Source organism: Agelaius tricolor, unplaced genomic scaffold (genome assembly GCF_023055355.1).
Source record: "Agelaius tricolor isolate 1412-34295 unplaced genomic scaffold, bAgeTri1.0.p SCAF_70, whole genome shotgun sequence".
Classification (NCBI taxonomy): domain Eukaryota; kingdom Metazoa; phylum Chordata; class Aves; order Passeriformes; family Icteridae; genus Agelaius; species Agelaius tricolor.
In genome coordinates, this window is record NW_027269330.1 from 354,028 (window position 1) to 374,215 (window position 20,188).

Genomic DNA, 20,188 nt, shown 5'->3' on the forward strand with positions numbered 1-20,188 from the left:
GCCAGGTTTGGGTCACCAATGGCCAGGTTTGGGTCACCACTGGCCAGATTTGGGTCACCACCAGATTTGGGTCACCACTGGCCAGATTTGGGTCACCATTGGCCAGATTTGGGTCGCCACCAGATTTGGGTCATTACTGGCCAGATTTGGGTCACCACCAGGTTTGGGTCATTACTGGCCAGGTTTGGGTCACCATTGGCCAGGTTTGGGTCACCGCTGGCCAGATTTGGGTCACCACTGACCATGTTTGGGTCACTACTGGCCGGATTGGGATGACCGAGGGTGGGATCAGCAGATTTTGGGGTGACCAAGGGTGGGGTCAGCAGGGTGAGGGCTCCATGGGTTTCAGGATGACCGAGGGTGGGATCAGCAGATTTTGGGGTGACCAAGGGTGGGGTCAGCGGGGCGAGGGCTCCATGGGTTTCCGGATGACCAAGGGTGGGATCAGCAGGGTGGTGGCCCTGCAGATTTCGGGATGACCAAGGCTGGGATCAGCAGCAGCTGAGGATGACACAGGATGTGCTGGCAGGGGTTTGGCAACCCGGGAGTCACGGGGTGGGGGCCAGGGAGGGACATGGGGGGCCCTGGTCCCAGGGAGCTCCCGGGGGTCCCATGTGGGTATTGCCCGGTGGTCCCGCGGGGGGGAACCCGCAGGGTGTCGGGGGGGTCCGGGTGGTCCTGGGGTGTCCCGGAGGGGGTCTCGCATGGTGTCTGCAGTGGGGTCTGGCAGGGTCCCGGGTGGTCCCGGGGGTGGGTCCCGCACGGTGTCGGAGGGTCCCGGGGGTGCATCCCGCAGGGTCCCGGTGGTCCCGAAGGTGGGTCCCGAGGGGTCCCGGGGGCGGGTCCCGCAGGGTCCCGGTGGGTCCCGCACGGTGTCGGGGCGTCCCGGGGGCGGGTCCCGCAGGATGTCCGGGGAGGGGTCCGGGTGGTCCCGGGGCTGGGTCCCACAGATTCCCGGGGGGTCCCGGGGGTGGGTCCGGAGGGGTCCGGGGGTGGGTCCCGGGTGGTCCCGGGGATGGGATCCACAGGGTCCCGCTGGGTCCCGGGGGTGGGATCCACAAAGTCCCGGTGGTCCCGGTGGTCCCGGGGGTGTGTCCCGGTGGTCCCGATGGGTCCCGGGGGTGTGTCCCGCTGGGTCCCGGGGGTGTGTCCCGGTGGGTCCCGGTGGTCCCGGGGCTGTGTCCCGGTGGTCCCGGTGGTCCCGGGGGTGTGTCCCGATGGGTCCCGGGGGTGGGATCCACAGGGTCCCGCTGGGTCCCGGGGGTGTGTCCCGCCCGGTGCCCGGGGCGGTCCGGCCGTGCCGCTGCCCTCGCTGTCCCCGCCCCGGCCCGGCCGGTGCCGCCCATTTCCGCCGGGCGGAGCCGCCCCTCGGCCCCGCAGCGGCCCCGCCGCCAGCGCCCGCCCGGCCCGGCCCGGCCCCGGCCCCGCTCGCTCCGGTGCAGCCCCGCCATGGCGGGCGGCCCGGCCGCGCTCGCCCTCGGTACGTGCGGGGCTCAGCCCAGCCCGGCCCGGCCCAGCCCAGCCCGGCTCGGTTCGGCTCGGCTCGGCCCGGGGGGCTCCGCGCCCCCAGCCCCAGCCGGACCCCGGAGCGGGGCGGCCCCGAGGGCTCGGGGGGCTCTGCGGGTGGGTTCTGGGGGTCGCTCCGTGAATCGCGGGACTGCGGTGAAAATCCTATAAAAATCCTATAAAAACCCCATAAAATTCCCCCGCGCGGGCGCTCCCGAAGTTCGCTCCCTGTGGGAAAGGCGCCTTCGCCGCGACGCGTGAGTACGGCCGCGGTCAGACGCTTAATTAGAGCGGCTAATTAGGGCTGGGGGCTAATGAGAGTTGCAGGGGGGGTGCCGAGGGAAGGGGGCGGTGGGGAGCGGGGGCGCTCCGGGCTGGAGCGCGGCGATGCCGGGACGGGACGGGAGCGGGGATGCTCCGGGGGAAGGACGGACGGACGGACGGACGGACGGATCGATCCCGGTGCGGGCGGCTGGAGCTCGGCTGGCTTTGTCTCGCTGTCCCCGCCGGTGGCACCCAGCCGCAGCTCCGGTATCCCGGCGGGAAAGCGGCCGCGCTTGGCCCCGCTCCAGCGCCCGGTGCTGCCGCGCCGTGTCCCGCTCCGAGCGTCCCCCGGTGGCTCCGAGCGTCCCCCGGTGGCTCCGAGCGTCCCCCGGTGGCTCCGGCGCCGTGTCCCGGTCCTGCTCCTCCTCCGAAACTCCTCCGGTGGCTCCAGCGCCGTGTCCCGGTCCTGCTCCTCCACCGAGGCTCCCCCGGTGGCTCCGAGCGTCCCCCGGTGGCTCCGGCGCCGTGTCCCTGCTCCCGGGGCTCATCCCGAGCTCCCGTGTCCCGTTCTCTCCCGCTCCCGCCCGTTCCCGTGGCTCCGCGTCTCTCTACGGTGCCGCTGCTCGCCCTCGGGGGGCTGAGCCGCGGTTCCCCGGCAGTTCCCGGGTGGGATCCGGGTGGGATCGGAGCCCTCGGGCCGTGGGGAAGGGAAGGGAAGGGAAGGGAAGGGAAGGGAAGGGAAGGGAAGGGAAGGGAAGGGAAGGGAAGGGAAGGGAAGGGAAGCGCTTCGGGTCCCTGCAGCGCGGGGCTGGAGCCCAGCGGGGATCGGGACCGGGGGGAATCTCGGGAGACGCCGTGGGAAGAAGCGAGCCGGGAATTATCGGGAATTATCGGGATGGAGCTGCTGGAAGCGCGGTGGGAAGGTTTGGGAGTCCCTCGGAGGGAGAGACTCCCGGAGATTCCTGGAGAACGGGGTGGGATGGGCTGGAATGGGGGTGGGGATGGGGCTCGAGCGGGGATTGTCCGAGTGCCCAGGGGGTGCCCGGTGTCCCCAGGCTGGGCATGGAGAACTTCCCAAGGGCCAGGATCGGGCATGAGGGCTGGGCTGGCCACGGAGAGGAGCTGGGAACAAGGAACCGGAATGCCAAGGGATGGATGCCCTTGGGGATGGATGCCCTTGGGGATGGATGCCCCATTGATCCCACCAGAATGCCAAGGGGTGGATGCCCCATTGATCCCACCAGAATGCCAAGGGGTGGATGCCCTTGGGGATGGATGCCCACTGATCCCACCAGAATGCCAAGGGGTGGATGCCCCATTGATCCCACCAGAATGCCAAGGGATGGATGCCCTTGGGGATGGATGCCCTTGGGGATGGATGCCCTTGGGGATGGATGCCCCATTGATCCCACCAGAATGCCAAGGGATGGATGCCCTTGGGGATGGATGCCCACTGATCCCACCAGAATGCCAAGGGGTGGATGCCCACTCGGAACCCCAATGCCAGAGGGATGGATGCCCCCTGAATGCCCAGGGGATGGACGTCCTCTGGGATGGACGCCCACTGATCCCACCGGAATGCCAGGGGGATGGATGCCCATCCAGAACCAGAATGCCCACTGGGATGGGTGCCCACTGATCCCACTGGAATGCCAAGGGATGGGTGCCCACCCAGAACCAGAATGCCCACTGGGATGGGTGCCCACTCAGGACCAGAATGCCCAGGAGATGAGCACCCACTCAGAACCTGGATGCCCACTCAGGAATGGAGTGCCCAGGGGATGGATGCCCACTGATCCCATCAGGATGCCCACAGGGATGGATGCCCACTGATCCCACCGGAATGGCAGAGGGGATGGACACCTGCTCTGAACCAGGATGCCCACAGGGATGGACACACACTCAGAACTGCAGTGCCCAGGGGATGGATGCCCACTCGCTCCACTGGAATGCCAAGGGATGGACACCCACGGGGATGGATGCCCACTGATCCCACTGGAATGCCAAGGGATGGATGCCCACTGATCCCACCAGGATGCCCACAGGGATGGACACCCACTGATCCACCAGAATGCCAAGGGGGATGGATGCCCACCCAGAACCAGAATGCCCAGGGGATGGATGCCCACTCAGAACCAGGATGCCCATAGGGATGGATGCCCACTGATCCCAGTGGAATGTCAAGGGGGATGGATGCCCACCCATCCCACTGGAATGCCAGGGGATGGATGCCCACTCAGAACCAGGATGCCCATAGGGATGGACGCCCACTCAGAACTGCAGTGCCCAGGGGATGCCCACTCATTCCACTGGAATGCCAAGGGATGGATGCCCACTGATCCCACCAGGATGCCCACAGGGATGGACACCCACCCTTCCCACCAGGATGAGCCATTCCCCAAAATCCCAAGAGTGGGGGCGCATTCCCCAAAAACCCCGGAACACACAAAGCCCCAAGCTGGGAAAAATGGGAAGAGTTGGGATGAGAATGGATTGGTGATGGAACTTCCGTGGGAGGAGGATCCCCGAGGTCTGTGAGGAAACCAGGGAAGCCCTGGATGGATCCCTGAAGCTCCAGTGGATCCCCAAAGCCCAGGAAGATCCCTGAAGCTCTGGTAGATCCCTAAAGCCATGGAGAGTCCTTGAAGCTCTGGTGGATCCCTGATCCGTGGTAGATCCCTGAGGCCATGGTGGATCCCCGAAGCCCTGGATGGATCCCTGAGTTTGTGGTGGATCCCCAAAGCTCTGAGTGCATCCATGAAGCCATGGTGGATCCCCAAAGTCCTGGTGGATCCCTGAAGCTGCATTGGGTTCCTGGAGCTGTGGTGGATCCCAGAATTTCTGTTGGATCCCTAAAGCTGTGGAGAATCCCCAAAGCCCTGGATGGATCCCTTTTTTTTTTTCTTCCTTTAAAAAATCTTGGAGAATTTTCCTTAAAAATCTCCAAGGGGTCACTCAAGGGAGGGTCATTCCTGCCACGACCCCATAATTCCACCCCCACTGGGAATTCCAGCATTTCCCATAAAAATCTTGGAAAATTTTCCTTTAAAAATCTTTTTCCTTAAAAATTTTGGAGATCTTTCCTTTAAAATCTTTTCCCTTCAAAATCTTTGAGATTTTTCCTTAAAAATCTCCAAGGGGTCACTCAATGGGGGTCATTCTTGCCACAACCCCATAATTCCACCCCCACTGGCAATTCCTGCATTTTCCTTAAAAATCTTTGAGATTTCTCCTTAGAAATCTTGGAGATTTCGCCTTAAAAATTTTGGAAATTTCTCCTTAAAAGTCTTGGAGATTTCTCCTTAAAAATCTTGGAGATTTTTCCCTTACAAATTTCCTAAAAATTCCTTCGTTTTCCTTCGAAACCTCGGGGCGGTTTTGCCGACCCTAAATCCCCCCTTGGGGTTTTGGGGTTTTTTTTGTGGGGTTTTTTGGGGTCAGGGCGTGTCTGACCCCGTTGTCCCTCCCCAGGTGTCCTGCTGGCCGCGTGCCACGCGCTGGACAACAGCACGGCCGGCCGGAGCGGTGAGTGCCCAGCGGGAATTTTGGGGTTTTTTGGGGTTTTTTGGGGTTTTTTGGGGTTTTTTGGGGTTTTTTGGTGTCCCACCCTTCCTCTTTATGGGGTTATGGGGCCCTGGGTGGGATCTTGGGCCTGATGTATGGGGGGGAAACCAGGAATTGGTTCCTGCGCACAAAAAAAAAAGGGTTTATGGTCCCAGAAACAAAGGGGGTCTGGTCCCTCAAAAAAGGGTTTATGGTCCCAAAAACAAAGGGGTTCTGGCCCCAAAAACAAAGAGTTTCTGGCTCCCAAAAGGAAAGGTTTTGGCCCCAAAAGGAAAGGTTTTGGCCCCAAAAGAAAGGGTTTCCCTACAAGGAAAGGGTTTCCAGAGGAACCCCTAAAAATCTCCTCAGCGCTGGGGACACGGGGACACCCCAGGGTGGCTTTTCCAGAACTGGGGACACAGGGACACCCCAGGGTGGCTTTTCCAGAACTGGGGACACAGGGACACCCCAGGGTGGCCCCTTCCCAGTATTGGGGACATCCCAGGGTGGCTTTTCCCAGTGTTGGGGACACCCCAGGGTGGCTCTTCCAGCTCTGGGGACATGGGGACACCCCAGTGTGTCCCACCCTAGGACCCCTCAGAGCCGGGGACACCCCAGGGTGGCTTTTCCCAGCTCTGGGGACACGGGGACATCCCGAGCCCACCCCACATCCCAGGCTTTGATCCAAGCCCCCTTTGGGGCTGCCGTAAATCCGGGCCTGGAGCCGGGGGTGGGTTCGGAAGTGCCTCGATCCCAAACAATCCCAGCAGGAAATTCCCTCCCGGGGATAATTCAAACCAGGGGGGTTTAATGGGGTTTAATGGGAAACAGGAGCGGGGCTGGGCTCCCTCCTCCTCCTCCTCCTCCTCCCTTCTGAGCTCTTTAGGAAATTCCTGAGGGATTATTGAGGCAGGACCCAGCTGGGATCTTTGGGGTGGCTGCGCAGAGATCCCAAAATAAACCCTAAAGCAGCCCTGCTTGCCCTTGGGATGGGAAATCTCCCTTTGGGGTGGGAAATCTCCTTTTTGGGGTGGGAAATCTCCCTTTGGGGTGGGAAAAATCCTTTTGGGATGAGAAATGGGAAACCTGCTTTTGGGATGGGAAATCTGCTTTTGGGGTGGAAAAAACTCCTTTTGGGATGAGAAATGGGAAACCTGCTTTTGGGATGGGAAATCTGCTTTTGGGGTGGAAAAAACTCCTTTTGGGATGGGAATTCTCCTTTTAGGATGGGACGCCTCCTTTTGGGATGGGGAAAATCTCCTTTTGGGTCTGAGACATCTTTTGGGGCTAGGAAATCTCCCTTTTGGAGTGGAAAAATCTTTTGGGGTGGGGGAAAATCTCCTTTTGAGGCTGGGAAATCTTTTGGGGTGGGAAAAGCTTTTGGGATGGGAAATCTCCTTTTAGGATGGGCAAAACTCATTTTGGGGGTGGGAAATCTCCTTTTGGGGTGGGAAAAACTCCTTTTGGGGTAGGAACGCTCCTTTTAGGATGGGGCACCTCCTTTTGGGATGGGAAATTATTTGGAATGGGAAATCTCCTTTTGGGGTGGGAGGGAGCCCAGCCCCGTGTCCCTCCTGTCACCCCGAGGCTGCTGCCACCCCTTTCCTCTATCCCCAACCCTTCCTGGGGGCTGCTCCCCCATTTTTTTTTTTGGGAGGATTTTCCCCAAAATCCCCTTTTCTCTCCTCGTTTTCCCCCAGCCCCGGTGGCGGCGGCGGTGAGGTCGCACTTCAACGAGTGCCCCGACTCGCACCGGCAGTTCTGCTTCCACGGCACCTGCCGCTTCCTGGTGCAGGAGGAGAAACCCGCCTGCGTGTGAGTGCCTAAATCCCCTAACCCCGAAATTACGGGGGCAAGAGAATCTTGTGTGAGTGCCTAAATCCCCTAACCCTGAAATTATGGGGGCAAGACAATCTGTGTGTGAGTGCCTAAATCCCCTAACCCTGAAATTACGGGGGCAAGAGAATCTGCGTGTGAGTGCCTAAATCCCCTACCCCAAAACTGTGGGGTCACATCCCTCAAAACTATGGGATCAGGAGGAGAAACCCGCCTGTGTGAGAGTGCCTAAATCCCCTAACCCTGAAATTATGGGGGCAAGAGAAATCTGCGTGTGAGTGCCTAAATCCCCTAACCCCGAAACTGGGGGGGCAAGAGAATCTGCGTGTGAGTGCCTAAATCCCCTAACCCCGAAACTGTGGGGTCACTGTGCTGGGGAGACCCCAAAACTCTGGGTTTGGGGTTCCAGTGATCCCAAAACTTCAGGCTGACCTTCCCTGTGTCCCCCGGTGTCACTCGGGGCACATGGGGACACCCTGACCTGCCCTGTGTCCCCAGGTGTCACTCGGGGTACATGGGGACACCCTGACCTGCCCTGTGTCCCCAGGTGTCACTCGGGGTACATGGGGACACCCTGACCTGCTCTGTGTCCCCAGGTGTCACTCGGGGTACGTGGGGACGCGCTGTGAGCACGCTGACCTGCTGGCCGTGGTGGCAGCCACCCAGAAGAAGCAAACCATCACAGCCCTGCTCGTGGTGGCCGTGGTGGCCTCGGCCCTGCTCGTCACCGTCTGCGTCCTGGTCCAGTGAGTGCCACTGGGGACTTCCTGGGGACAGCCCGGGACAAGGGACCCCGACCCTGTCCCTGTCCCCGTTCCCTATCCCCATCCCTCTCCCCATCCCTGTGTCCCTGTCCTCATTCCTCATCCCCATCCCATTCCTTGTCCCCATTCCCTGTCCCCATCCTTGTCCCCATTTCCTATCCCTGGCCCTGGCCCTGTCCCCTATCCCCATCCCTCTCCCCATCCCTGTGTCCCTGTCCCCATTCCTTGTCCCCTTCCCATTCCCTGTCCCCGTTCCCTGTCCCCATCCCTGTCCCCGTTCCCTATCCCTGACCCTGTCCCTGTCCCCTATCCCAATCCCTCTCCCCATCCCTGTGTCCCTGTCCCCATTCCTCGTCTCCATCCCATTCCCTGTCCCCGTCCCTGTCCCCATTTCCTATCCCTGACCCTGTCCCTGTCCTCAGTACTATCTCCAACCCAGCTCCTGTCTCCATTCCCTGTCCCTCTGTCCCCATTTCCCGTGTCCCCATCCCTGTCCCCTGACCTGTCCCTGTCCCCAATCCCATCTCCAACCCCATCCCTGTGTCTTCATCCCCATTCCCTGTCCCTGTCCCTGACCCCGTCTCTGACCCGGTCCCTGTGTCCCCATTCCCATTCCCTGTGCCTGTCCCCATTCCCTGTGTCCCCATGTCCCCATTGCTGTCCCCAGCTGCTGTCGCCTGCGGAAGCGCTGGCCCTGGCCCTGGCCCTGTCCTGGCTGGTGCCGCGAGCCCGGAGCCGGCCCCGAGAAACCGGGGGGGCTCCTCAAGGGGGGAGCGTCCTGCTGCCACAGCGAGACAGGTGAGGGACACCTGGGGACATCCATGGGACAGGGGAGGGACACCCGGGGACACCTGGGACAGGTGAGGGACACCTGGGGACATCCATGGGACAGGGGAGGGACACCTGGGGACACCTGGGGTGGGGGACACCTCCTTCTGCCACAGCGAGACAGGTGAGGGACACCTGGGACACCTGGGACATCCATGGGACAGGTGGGGGACACCTGGGGACATCCATGGGACAGGGGAGGAACACCTGGGGACACCTGGGACAGGTGGGGGACACCTGGGGACACCTGGGACAGGTGAGGGACACCTGGGGACATCCTTGGGATATCTGGGGGACACCTGGGAGAGGTGGGGGACACCTGGGACACAGGGGACACTTGGGACCGGTGAGGGGACACCTGGGACACATGGGGACATCCATGGGACAGGGGAGGAACACCTGGGGTGGGGGGCACGTCCTGCTGCCACAGTGAGACAGGTGAGGGACACAGGGGACACCTGGGGACACCTGGGGACATCCATGGGATACCTGGGGACACCTGGGACAGGGGAGGGGACACCTGAGGGCACTGGGACAGGGGAGGGGACACCTGGGAGAGGTGGGGGACAGCTGGGACAGGGGAGGGGACACAGGTGACACCCTGGTGTGTAACCGCTGCCATTCCCGTCCCCACAGGTGTGTGACAGACCCGGGACCACCTGGGGACACCTGGGGACCCCCCCAGGACCATCCCCTCCCCCCCTTCGGATCCTTTTTGGGGCGTTTTCCCCTTTTCCCGCCGTTTCCCCGGGTTCTCCCTCGACTTTTGGGTCGTTTTCCCGGGATTTCTCAAACCCAAATATTTGGGATTTTAACCCAAACCCCCGCCAGGATGGGGATTTATTTTTCTACAGAAAAAAACAAAAAAACCCAAATCCGGCTCATTTTTGGGGACAAATCCCAGCTTTTTATTAATAATAAATGAATTTAAATCCCAGGAAACCTCCTCAGGCTGGAGGCACAGCCTTAATTCCCCCTTAGTAACCAACCCAGAGCTTTTCCCTCTGTTTTGGGGTTGTTTTTGGGGTTGTTTTGGGGTTTTTTGTTTTGTTTTTTTTTTTTTAAAGTCATGGTTACTCTCATGTCTTCTGTATATGTTGCACTGAAAGTTAATATTTAATGTTTTAATTTATTTCGCCTGGTTTAAATTAATTTTGATTCCTATAAAGATGTTCTTGTCATTGCCTGGTCTTGGGGTTTTTATTTTTTTTTTTTTTTCCCATCCTAAAAACCTGGGTTAGAGTTATTTAAATGACGTAAAAACAATTTATTTTTTTTTCAAAAAAATTCATGGTTTGGGGTTTTTTATCGGGGAAATATTTGGGAAGGAGATGCTGAATCCCACAGCTGGGAGTGGGGGGGGGATATTCCCAAATTCCCAAATTTTCATCCCAAATTTTCAAGCCCTCATGCCCCGATAATGAACTCAGCTCCATTTTCCAATAATTTCATCCCAAATTTTCAAGCCTGATATTCCAATAATCAACTCAACCCCATTTTCCCATTATTTTATCCCAAATTTTGAAGCCCGGTTTTGGGAATCAGCGTCAAATTCTCAAATTTTCATCCCAAATTTTGAAGCCCTGGTGAACCAGTTTAGGCCCCGTTCTGGCGGCAGGTTTGGGGTGGTTTTGGGGCAATTCCCGGCGGTTTTGGGCTGGTCCTGGAGGTTTTGGGGCGATTCCCCTCAGGTTTGGGTCACTTTGGGCCTTCTCATCAGTTTTGGGGCAATTCCCGGCAGTTTTGGGGGATTCTCCGTGGTTTTGGGGGCATTCTCAGCAGTTTTGGGGCGGGTTTGGGGCAGTTCCCATTGATTTTGGGGCAGTTCCCAGCAGCTTTGGGGCCGGGTTTTGGGGCGGTTCCCGTTGATTTTGGGGCGGTTCCCGGAGGGTTTGGTTCACTCCCAAATGGTTCTGACACCAAAAAAAAACGGTTCTTACCCCAAAAGCAGGGTCCTGACCCCAAAAGGAGGGTTCTAACCCCAAATGGAGGCTCCTGACCCCCAAAAAAGAGTCCTGACCCCAAAAAGAGGGTCCTGACCTTTAAAAGGGAGCTCTGATCCCACCGTGGATGTCCCACCATGGGTGTCCCCAGGTGTCACTTGCGGCGCAGGCAGAAGGCGGTGGTGGCACCATGGATGTCCCCAATCCCGGATGTCCCCACCATGGATGTCCCCAGATGTCACTTGCGGCGCAGATAGAAGGCGGTGGTGGCACCAGGGACGTCCCCAGGTGTCACTTGCGGCGCAGGTAGAAGGCAGTGGCAGTGATGAATGTCCCCAATCCCAGATGTCCCCAGGTGTCACTTGCGGCGCAGGTGGAAGGCGGTGGCAGTGATGAATGTCCCCAATCCCAGATGTCCCCAGGTGTCACTTGCGGCGCAGGTAGAAGGCGGTGGCGCTCGGGGGCGGTGCCAGGCCCAGCGGCTCGTCCGGGCCCGTGGCCGTGCTGAGGAAGAGCCCGGGGAAGGCGGCGGCCTCGAAGGTGTGCGTGGAGCCCCCAAAGGTCTTGTAGAAGGTGAAGGGCGTGGCCCTGTCCTTGTCACCCGAGAACAGCTCCAGCAGCCCCACGTCCTGCCGGGCAGGGGACACAAAATGGTGGCACCAAATGGTGGCAGCAGCGGCATGGGGGACAGCCGTGGCACCGCCTCGAGGAACCCACACAGACCCAATTTCCAGGTGACCCCAACTCCAGGTGACACCATGCCCAGGTGACCCCAGCTCCAGGTGATCTCATCTCCAGGTGACCCCACCTCCCAGTGACGCCATGCCCAGGTGACCCCACCTCAAGGAACCCCCATCTCCAGATGCCAACATCAGGACCACACCCCCAGGTGACCACACCCCCAGGTGATGCCATCATCACCCCACCCTGGGGAATCCCCACTTCCTGGTGGCCCCGCCTCCAGGTGACACCGCTTTGGGATGACGCCACTCCCGGGTGCCCCACCTTGGGCTGACCCAGCCCTGGGTGCCCACCACACCTTGGGATGGCCTTTCCCAGGATGTCCACCTTGGGCTGACCCATCTCTGGGTGCCCTCACCTCACCTTGGCTCACCCACCTTGAGCTGAGCCATTTTTGGGTCCCCGCCACCCCAGGGTGTCCCCACTTTGAGCTGACCCACCTTGAGTTGTTGATCCACCTTGACTGACCCACCTGGATTGACCCAAATTGAGCTGACCCACCTTGGGTTGACCCACCTTGGATTGACCACCTTGACTGACCCAACTTTGGGTCCCAGCCACCTCTGGATGTCCCCACCTTGATTGACCCACCTAAGATTGACCACCTTGGATTGACCCAACTTGTGTTGACCAACCTTGAGTTGACCCACCTGGACTGACCACCTTGGATTGTCCACCTTGACTGACCCACCTTGACTGACCCACCTGGACTGACCACCTTGGATTGTCCACCTTGGATTGACCCAACCTGTGTTGACCAACCTTGGGTTGCCCACCTTGAGTTGAACCCAACTTGGGTTGACCCACCTTGCCTTGACCCATCTCAAGCTGTCCCACCTTGGCCTGTCCCACCTTTGTGTCCCCACAGCCCCACATTGAGTCCCCCATGTCCCCCGTGCCACCCCCGTGTCCCCGTGTCACCTCCAGGCTCAGCCGGGGCTCGGGGCCGGTGCCGCAGGACAGGGCGCGGGTGCCACCGCGGATGCCCACGATGAGGGGACAGCGCCGGCGCTCCAGGTGCCGGTTGGGGACAACGCTGATGGGCTCTGTGGGACACGGGGTGTCACCGCTGTGCCCCCAGGGTGTCACCCATGGATTGTCCCCCCTGTCCTCCCAGGTGTCACCCATGGATTGTCCCCCCTGTTTCCCCCCAGGGTGTCACCCATGGATTGTCACCCCTGTCCCCCCAGGTGTCACCCATGGATTGTCACCCCTGTCCCCCCAGGTTTCACCCATGGATTGTCATCCCTGTTTCCCCCCAGGGTGTCACCCATGCAGTGTCACCGCTGTCCCCCCAGGTGTCACTCGTGGATTGTCATCCATGGATTGTCACCCCCCCGGGTGTCACCCACCTTCCAGGGTGGCATTGGCCACCTGCAGGCTGGTGGCCACCAGAGGGACACCCATGGATTGTCACCCATTGGCAGTGTCACCCATGGATTGTCCCCCCTGTCCCCCCAGGGTGTCACCCATGGATTGTCCCCCCTGTCCACCCCCCAGGCGTCACCCACGGATTGTCACCCCCCCGGGTGTCACCCCTGCAGTGTCACCGCTGTCCCCCGAGTGTCACCCACCTTCCTGGGCGGCGTTGGCCACCTGCAGGCTGGTGGCCACCAGGCGGCCGTCGCGCAGGCACAGCCCCTGCTGCTCCGTGTCCCGCAGCACGTAGTGGTACGGCTGGGGCTGGGGCTGCAACGTCGGGCGCACCCCCACGGAGGGCACTGTCACCTCTGGGGACACGGGGACAGCAGCAGGGACAGGTGAGACACGGGGATGGACGGGCAAGGACACGGGACACGAGGAATCGGGGACGGACAGGTAAGGGCATGGGACATGGGGATGGACAGGTGGGACATGGGGATGGACAGGTGGGACATGAGGACACAGGGACATGGGGACGGATGGGTAAGGACATGGGACACGGGGACAGACAAGTGGGGATGTGGGACATGGGGACGTCACAGGGACATGGGGATAGACAGGTGGGCACGTGGGCACATGGGCACAGACAGGTGGGACATGGGACATGGGGACAGACGGGACATGCCTGGTGGGGGCACCACAAGGGTATGGGGGCATGGGGACATCACAGGGAAATGGGGATGTGGGGACGCAGGGACATGGGAGCATCACAGGGACATGGGGACATGGGGATGTGGGGACACAGAGGGGAGACCCAGAGGATGTGGCACAAGAGGACATCACAGGGACACAGGGACAGGGGACATGGACACAGGGACAGGGACACGGGGACACCTGCACTCACCTTTCCCCAGGAAGTCATCGAACAAGGCCACCATGTCGGGGTCGATGACACCCTCGACCGTGTCCCAGCTCCCTGCCATGACCCCCAGGCGGTGTCCCTGGGGTGTCCTTCTGCGGGGACACAGGGGTCAGGGCAGGTGACACCGGGGAGGGGGAGAGGTGACACTCCCTGGCACAAGGCAGGGGACAATGCTGTCCCTACGTTATCCCCACGATGTCCCTATGCCATCCCCACACTGTCCCCATGCTGTCCCCACTCACCTAAGGGCAGCTCTGGATGCGCGTGACATGGCTGGGCCTGTGGAGATGGTGGCACAGGTGGCACAGGTGGCACCGCGTGCCAGCAGGATTGTCCCCGAGCTTGTCCCTGTCCCCGGAGCAGCACCTGTGGCTGTGTCACCTCCCGGGATCCTGTCCCGTGTCCTCTGGGCCGTGTCCCCGCGGGTGACAGTGGCTTTATCAAGCCGGACGGGGCGGGGACAGAGCCCGCCCTGGTAATTGGCAGGGGAGGTGACGGTGACACCGAGCGATGGCAAAATGCCACCTGCTGCCGGTGTCCCAGTGATGCCTGCGGTCACCGTGGCGGGGATGTCCCCTGTGCCGTCCCCTGTGCTGTGTCCCCTGTCCCATGGTGCCATCACCTTGTCACCATTGTCACCATGACTGCTGTCCCCAAGGTGCTGTGAGCACCGTCCCCAAACTCCCATGTGCCCTGTCCCCAGTGTCCCCAGTGTCCCATCCCTGTGGTCCCTTGTCCCCAAGGTCCCACATCTCCTGTCCCCAAGGTCCCACATCTCCTGTCCCCAAGGTCTTGTGTGCCTTGTCCCCATGATCCCATGTGTCCTGTCCCCTTGGTGACCTGTCTCCAAAATGCCACCTTCCCTGTCCCTGCTGTCCCCCACTCCCTGTCCCCAGGATCCCACGTGCCCTGTCCCCTTGGGGACCTGTCCCCATGGTCCCACCTCCCCTGTCCCCACAGTGTCCCTGTGTCCTGTCCCCAAAATCCTGTGTCCTCTCTCTGTTGTCCCCCATTCCCTGTCCCCACATCCCCATGTGCCCCATCCCCATGGTGACGTGTCCCCAAAGTGCCACATCCCCTGTCCCTGCTGTCCCCCACTCCCTGTCCCCATGGTCCCACCTCCCCTGTCCCCACGGTCTCCATGTTCCCTGTCCCCAAAGTCCCGCCTTCCCTGTCCCTGTTGTCCCCCGCTCGCTGTCCCCACACCCCGTGTGCCCCCTGTCCCCCGTGTCCCCCATGTCCCCCGTGTCCCCCGTGTCGCGCTGTCCCCGCGCTGTCCCCGGGCGGCCCCGCGGGATCCGGGAAGGGGCCGCGTCACCCCCGCCCGTTGGGGACGTCCCGTTCTGTCCCCATCGCGCGGGTGGCGCAAGAGCGGCCACTCCGCCGCGGTGACACATCCAGCGGGGCCACCAGCCCCGCCCTGTCCCCGCCGTGCCACCCGTGTGCCACCACCCGCGTGTCACCCACACTCGGGCACCGCTGGCCTCGGCATCTCTTTATTCCCGCACCGGAGCCCGGGGAGGATGTGGCTGTGACTGTCCCCAGGGGGATGTCGCTGTCCCCAGGGGGATGGCACCGCGCCGCGGGGGCGGCTGTCGCTGTCCCCAAGGGGATGGCACTGTCCCCAAGGGGATAGCACGCCCCGGAGAAGGGGGGATGGCACGGTCCCGGATGGATGTCACCGTCCTGGGGAAGATGTCACCGAAGAGCGAGGATGTCACCCTCCCTGCGTGAGGATGTCGCCATCCTGGGGGGGGGATGTCACCATCCGCAGGGGGATGTCACCATCCTCAGGGGGGATGTCACCTCCCCAGAGGGATGTCCCCATGCTGGGGGTGATGCCACCCTCCCTAGGATGGCGCCACCGCCTTGGGGGCCCCGCTGTCCCCGCGCGGGGGCCGGGGGCCCTCAGCAGAGCTGGAAGTAGAAGTCGAGCAGGTGGGAGGTGACATCGCAGTGGCGACAGAGCGCCAGGGGCTGGTGGCCGCGCGGGGACGTGCACAGGAACCAGCCGGGGTGCGCGGCCGACTCGAAGCGCCACAGCCCGTCCCGGTAGGAGCGGAAGAAGGTGAAGGCGGCCGCGCTGTCACCGGCGCGGGGCAGCTCCCGGATGTCCACGTCCTGCGGTGACACCCCCGTGTCACCCGCGGGGACAGCGCCCGGGCACCGCGGGCACCGTGTGCCAGCGCCGTGGAGCGACGCGGGCACGGCCTGCGATGTCCCCGTCCCACAATGTCCCATCCCCGTGTCCCCAGGCGCCCCCTCCCCACGGTGTCCCATCCCCAAAACTTTTGTGTCCCCATCCTCATCACCACCCCCACGGTGTCCCCATCTCTTTAGGTGTCCCCAGCCCTTTGATGTCACCAATCTCTTGGCATCCCCATCCCCGTGATGTCCTCATCCCTTCGATGTCACCATCCCTCTGCTGTCCCCATTCCCACGGTGTCCCCATCCCCATTCGTGTGATGTCCCCATCCCCTTGGCATGCCCGTCCCTGTCCCCTCGTTGTCCCTTCGCTATCCTCGCTGTCCCCACGCTGTCCCCTCGCTATTACCACTCTCCCCCGCACTGTCCCCTCCCTGTCCCCTGTGCTGTCCCCTCGCTGTCCCCACCTGCAGCCGCAGCCGGGGTTCTCCGGCGGGGCCGCGCTCGGTGCGGAGGCAGCGGGAGCCGTGCCGGACGCTCAGGATCACCGGCAGCCGGGCGGGCTCCAGGGCGCGGTTGGGCACCCAGAACACTTTCTCTGCGGGTGGGTGACACGGGGACCCTCAGCGCGTGTCCCCACGCCCGTCCCCACGCCTGTCCCCGCGCGTGTCCCCGTGTCACCTTCCAGCGCGGCGTTGGCGCCCTGCAGGTGCCCGGCCACCAGCTGGTCATCGCGCAGGTACAGCGACCTCTGGTTCACGTCCCACAGCCTGGCGGGCAAAGCGGGGACAGCGGTGCCACCGCTCGGTGTCACCCCCGTCCCGTGCCACCCCCGCTGTCCCCCGCCACCCCCGGGCTGTCCCTTACCGGTACTGGAACACCTTGGTCTGCAGCGCGGGCGCGTGGCAGAGGGCGAAGCCTTCGGCCTCTGCGCGGAGGAAGAGGAGGGCGAGGCTGAGGGCGGCCACCCGGAGAGCCCCGCGCCCCCTGCCCGCGCCCCCCGAGCCTTGGGGACCCCTCCCGGTGGCACCGGCCGTGCCAGGCGCTCCGTGTCCCCTCCGGGCCGTGCGCGGGGTCCCCGGGCAGCGCTCACCCATGGGACCCCCGGTTCTGCTGAGACCCCGGCTCCGGTGCGACCTCGGCTCCGGTGCGACCCCCGGCTCCTGTAGGACCCCCGGTTCCGCTGGGACCCCCGGCTCCTCTGGGACCCCCGGTTCCGCTGGGACCCCCGGCTCCTGTGACTCCCCTGCCTCCGCTGTGACACCCCCGGCTCTCTGAGACCCCCGGCTCCGGTGCTACCCCCGGTTCCAGTGGGACCCCCGGCTCCGGGCGCTGCTGGCGGCGGAGAGGAAGGGAGGAAGGAAGGAAGAAAGTTGCCGGTGGTGTTGCCACACTCCTGAGAAGGGCGCGCCCCGCCCCCGCCATTGCTCAGCACCCCCACGGGGTGACAACCGAGGGGACACATGCCGGGGGTTGGGAGGTGACAGCGCGACACGCATGGGGACACGGAGACCCCCGCGATGGCTGTGGCGGGGCTCGAACTCATGATCTCCGCAGCGAGAGAGCAGCGCCCTCCCCGCTGCGCTGCGCAGCGCGCATGCGCGCTGCGGGAGCGGTGGGAAGCGCGCAGGGGCGGCGTGGGGAGTGCTGAGTGGCCGTGGGTGTTGCGCATGCGTAAAGCGAGGCGCGAAGCCGCAAGGTGCTAACAGGGCGCCGTGGGCAGCACTGCGCGTGCGCTGAGGGTGCGGCGCATGCGAGGTGAGCAGCGTGAGGCGCTGGCGCATGCGTAGAGCGCCCCCGGTGGGAGGGCAGGAGGGACCATGGCGGCGCCGTGGGAAGCGCTGAGGGCGGCGGTGGCCGCAGTGCTATTGCTGGGCTGGGGCGCGCACGGGCTCTACTTCCACATCGGAGAGACCGAGAAGCGCTGCTTCATCGAGGAGATCCCCGACGAGACCATGGTCATCGGTGCGGGCGGCGGCGGGGAGCACCGGGAATGGCGGGGGGCGTGAGGGGGGAACGGGAGAGACCACCGGGAGGGAATGGGGGGGTGGAAGGGGAGAGACCACCGGGGGGATTCACGGGGAGCGGGAGGAATCACTGAGGAGCTCGGGGGGATCAGAGCCCACCGGGCACGGGGGTCGGCTCTGAGCCCCTGTGCTCGCTCGGTGCCAGGCAATTACCGGACGCAGCTGTGGGACAAACAGTCCGAGTCCTTCCTGCCCTCCACCCCCGGGCTGGGCATGCACGTGGAGGTCAAGGACCCCGACGGAAAGGTGAGGGGGGTTTGGGCACCTCGTGGGCACGGGGAGGGGTTCCTGGGCATCCCTTGGGCATGGGGAGGGGTCCATGAGGGGATTTGGGTGCCCCCCTGGGCACGGGGAGGGGTCCCTGGGCATGGGGAGGGGACCATGAGGAGGTTTGGGCACCCCTCTGGGCACGGGGAGGGGTTCCTGGGTGGGGTTTGGGCAATCCCCAGGCTGTGCCCCAGTGCCCAGGGCAGTGACAGTGGCCCCACGGGATGCCAGTGGCTGTGCCCGTGGCCCTGACGCTGTCCCCGTTGGCACAGGTGGTGATGTCGCGGCAGTACGGCTCCGAGGGGCGCTTCACATTCACGTCGCACACGCCGGGCGAGCACCAGATCTGCCTGCACTCCAACTCCACCCGCATGGCGCTGTTCGCCGGGGGCAAGCTGGTAATAATGCCCTGGAACAGCCTGGCACAGCCCTGGGACACCCTTGGGGATGGCCCTGGGGATAGCCCTGTGCCCACAGCCCATGCCAGCCCTGGGGATGTGCCAGTGCTGGTGCTCTCCCCAAGGCCGTGCCAGCCCTAGTGCCAGGGCTGGTGACAGCTGTGTGCCCTCCCTGTGGCTGTGCAGTGCTGGTGCCATGGCGGAGCTATGGTTGGTGCCATGGCTGGAGATATGTTTGGTGCCATGCTTGGACCATGGTTGGTGCCATGGTTGGATCTATGGCTGGATCCATGGTTGGTGCCATGGTTGGATCCATGGCTGGATCCGTGGTTGGAGCCATGGTTGGATCCATGGCTGAATCCATGGCTGGATCCATGGCTGGATCCATGGCTGGAGCCATGGCTGGATCCATGGTTGGAGCCATGGTTGGAGCCATGGTTGGTGCCATGGTTGGTGCCATGGTTGGAGCCATGGTTGATGTCATTACTGGTGCCGTGGTTGGATCTATGGTTGGATCCATGGTTGGTGCCGTGGTTGGAGCTGTGGTTGGAGCCATCGTTGCAGCCATGGTTGGATCCGTCTTTGGTGCCATGGTTGGATCCATGGCTGGATCCATGACTGGAGCCATGGCTGGAGCCATTTTTGGCGCCTTGGTTGGAGCCATGAGTGGTGCCATGTTTGCCATGTCTGGGAGCTGTGGTTGTGGCCATGGTTGACACCACGGCTCCAGCTTGCCATGGTTGGTGCCATTACTGGATTCGTGGTTGTTGCTATGTTGGAGCCGTGGTTGGTGCCAGCCCCGGTGCCAGCCCGTGTCCTGTCCTGCAGCGGGTGCACCTGGACATCCAGGTGGGCGAGCACACCAACAACTACCCCGAGATCGCTGCCAAGGACAAGCTGACGGAGCTGCAGCTCCGCGCGCGCCAGCTGCTCGACCAGGTGGAGCAGATCCAGAAGGAGCAGAACTACCAGAGGGTCAGTGGGCACCTTTCGGGGTCAAACCGTGGGCTTTGGGGTTACCAGGGGGCTTTGGGGGGGTTTGGGGTGAATCCGTGGGGTTTGATGTGAATCCACGGGGATTTGGGGTCAATCCACTGGGTTTTGGTGTGAATCTGTGGGGTTTTGGGGTGGATTTATGGGGGTTTGGGGTGAACCTGCAGCTTTGGGGTGAATTTATGGGATTTTGGTGTGGATTTATGAGATTTTGGGGTGAATCTTTGGGGTTTTTCCCCTCAGTACCGGGAGGAGCGGTTCCGCATGACGAGCGAGAGCACCAACCAGCGCGTGCTCTGGTGGTCCATCGCCCAGACCGTCATCCTCATCCTCACCGGCCTCTGGCAGATGCGGCACCTCAAGAGCTTCTTCGAGGCCAAGAAACTCGTCTAGTCCCCCAAAACCCCCTCGGGGGGCACCCCAAAATCCACCCTCACCCCGGGGAGTACCCCAAAACCCACCCCCATCCTGGATCCCTTCTGGGACCCCAAACCCATCCCACCCACCCTGGGGTCCTCCCTGCGGATTTTGGGGTGCCCTGCCTGCCATGGCAGGAGCAGAGAAGGGCCACCCCCCAAGGTGGTTTTTTTGGGGGGGAAATAAAGGTTTTTTTGTTCCACCAAGAGTTGTCGGTGCGTTTTTGGGGTGG

The 20,188-nt window shown here is 62.5% G+C and overlaps 3 protein-coding genes across 4 annotated transcripts; 2 read left to right on the top strand and 1 right to left on the bottom strand.

Moving 5' to 3' along the window:
* Positions 1 to 1,357: 1,357 nt before the first annotated feature.
* Positions 1,358 to 9,922, top strand: TGFA (transforming growth factor alpha). 2 transcript variants are annotated; one of them, XM_071417743.1, is made up of 6 exons: positions 1,358 to 1,480; positions 5,242 to 5,295; positions 7,014 to 7,128; positions 7,746 to 7,895; positions 8,581 to 8,711; positions 9,378 to 9,922. In XM_071417743.1, exons 1-6 carry the CDS (start codon positions 1,450 to 1,452, stop codon positions 9,383 to 9,385), a joined length of 489 nt encoding a protein of 162 aa, XP_071273844.1. In that variant the 5' UTR covers positions 1,358 to 1,449; the 3' UTR covers positions 9,386 to 9,922. The 2 variants fall into 2 exon arrangements, with proteins under 2 accessions (XP_071273844.1, XP_071273843.1); XM_071417742.1 differs by lacking the exons at positions 1,358 to 1,480; positions 5,242 to 5,295 and having other exon boundaries at positions 6,780 to 7,128.
* Positions 9,623 to 17,510, bottom strand: LOC139585139 (uncharacterized). The gene is made up of 8 exons (XM_071417608.1): positions 16,722 to 17,510; positions 16,536 to 16,624; positions 16,322 to 16,452; positions 15,628 to 15,830; positions 13,660 to 13,801; positions 13,000 to 13,114; positions 12,347 to 12,471; positions 9,623 to 11,313 (listed from the first exon to the last, which is right to left on the bottom strand). Exons 1-8 carry the CDS (start codon positions 16,949 to 16,951, stop codon positions 11,110 to 11,112), a joined length of 1,239 nt encoding a protein of 412 aa, XP_071273709.1. The 5' UTR covers positions 16,952 to 17,510; the 3' UTR covers positions 9,623 to 11,109.
* Positions 17,511 to 17,634: 124 nt separating this feature from the next.
* On the top strand, positions 17,635 to 20,162 carry TMED4 (transmembrane p24 trafficking protein 4). The gene is made up of 5 exons (XM_071417741.1): positions 17,635 to 17,819; positions 18,027 to 18,127; positions 18,421 to 18,546; positions 19,375 to 19,521; positions 19,783 to 20,162. The coding sequence occupies exons 1-5, from the start codon at positions 17,675 to 17,677 to the stop codon at positions 19,930 to 19,932; spliced, it is 669 nt and encodes a 222-aa protein (XP_071273842.1). The 5' UTR covers positions 17,635 to 17,674; the 3' UTR covers positions 19,933 to 20,162.
* The last annotated feature ends 26 nt before the right edge of the window (positions 20,163 to 20,188 follow it).

What these genes read in the sequence shown, in the direction of transcription:
- TMED4 (XM_071417741.1), top strand. Translation starts at nt 17,675, where the DNA reads ATGGCGGCGCCGTGGGAAGCGCTGAGGGCGGCGGTGGCCGCAGTGCTA. An exon ending in TGTTCGCCGGGGGCAAGCTG is followed by an intron (nt 18,547 to 19,374) that starts GTAATAATGCCC and finishes CCTGTCCTGCAG; the next exon opens with CGGGTGCACCTGGACATCCA. An exon ending in AGGAGCAGAACTACCAGAGG is followed by an intron (nt 19,522 to 19,782) that starts GTCAGTGGGCAC and finishes TTTTCCCCTCAG; the next exon opens with TACCGGGAGGAGCGGTTCCG.
- TGFA (XM_071417742.1), top strand. Translation starts at nt 6,839, where the DNA reads ATGGGAAATCTCCTTTTGGGGTGGGAGGGAGCCCAGCCCCGTGTCCCT. An exon ending in GAGGAGAAACCCGCCTGCGT is followed by an intron (nt 7,129 to 7,745) that starts GTGAGTGCCTAA and finishes CTGTGTCCCCAG; the next exon opens with GTGTCACTCGGGGTACGTGG. An exon ending in ACCGTCTGCGTCCTGGTCCA is followed by an intron (nt 7,896 to 8,580) that starts GTGAGTGCCACT and finishes TGCTGTCCCCAG; the next exon opens with CTGCTGTCGCCTGCGGAAGC.
- LOC139585139 (XM_071417608.1), bottom strand. Translation starts at nt 16,951, where the DNA reads ATGGGTGAGCGCTGCCCGGGGACCCCGCGCACGGCCCGGAGGGGACAC. An exon ending in GGCCAACGCCGCCCAGGAAG is followed by an intron (nt 12,472 to 12,999) that starts GTGGGTGACACT and finishes CGTGTCCCACAG; the next exon opens with AGCCCATCAGCGTTGTCCCC. An exon ending in AGCCCCGGCTGAGCCTGGAG is followed by an intron (nt 11,314 to 12,346) that starts GTGACACGGGGA and finishes CCTGCCCGGCAG; the next exon opens with GACGTGGGGCTGCTGGAGCT.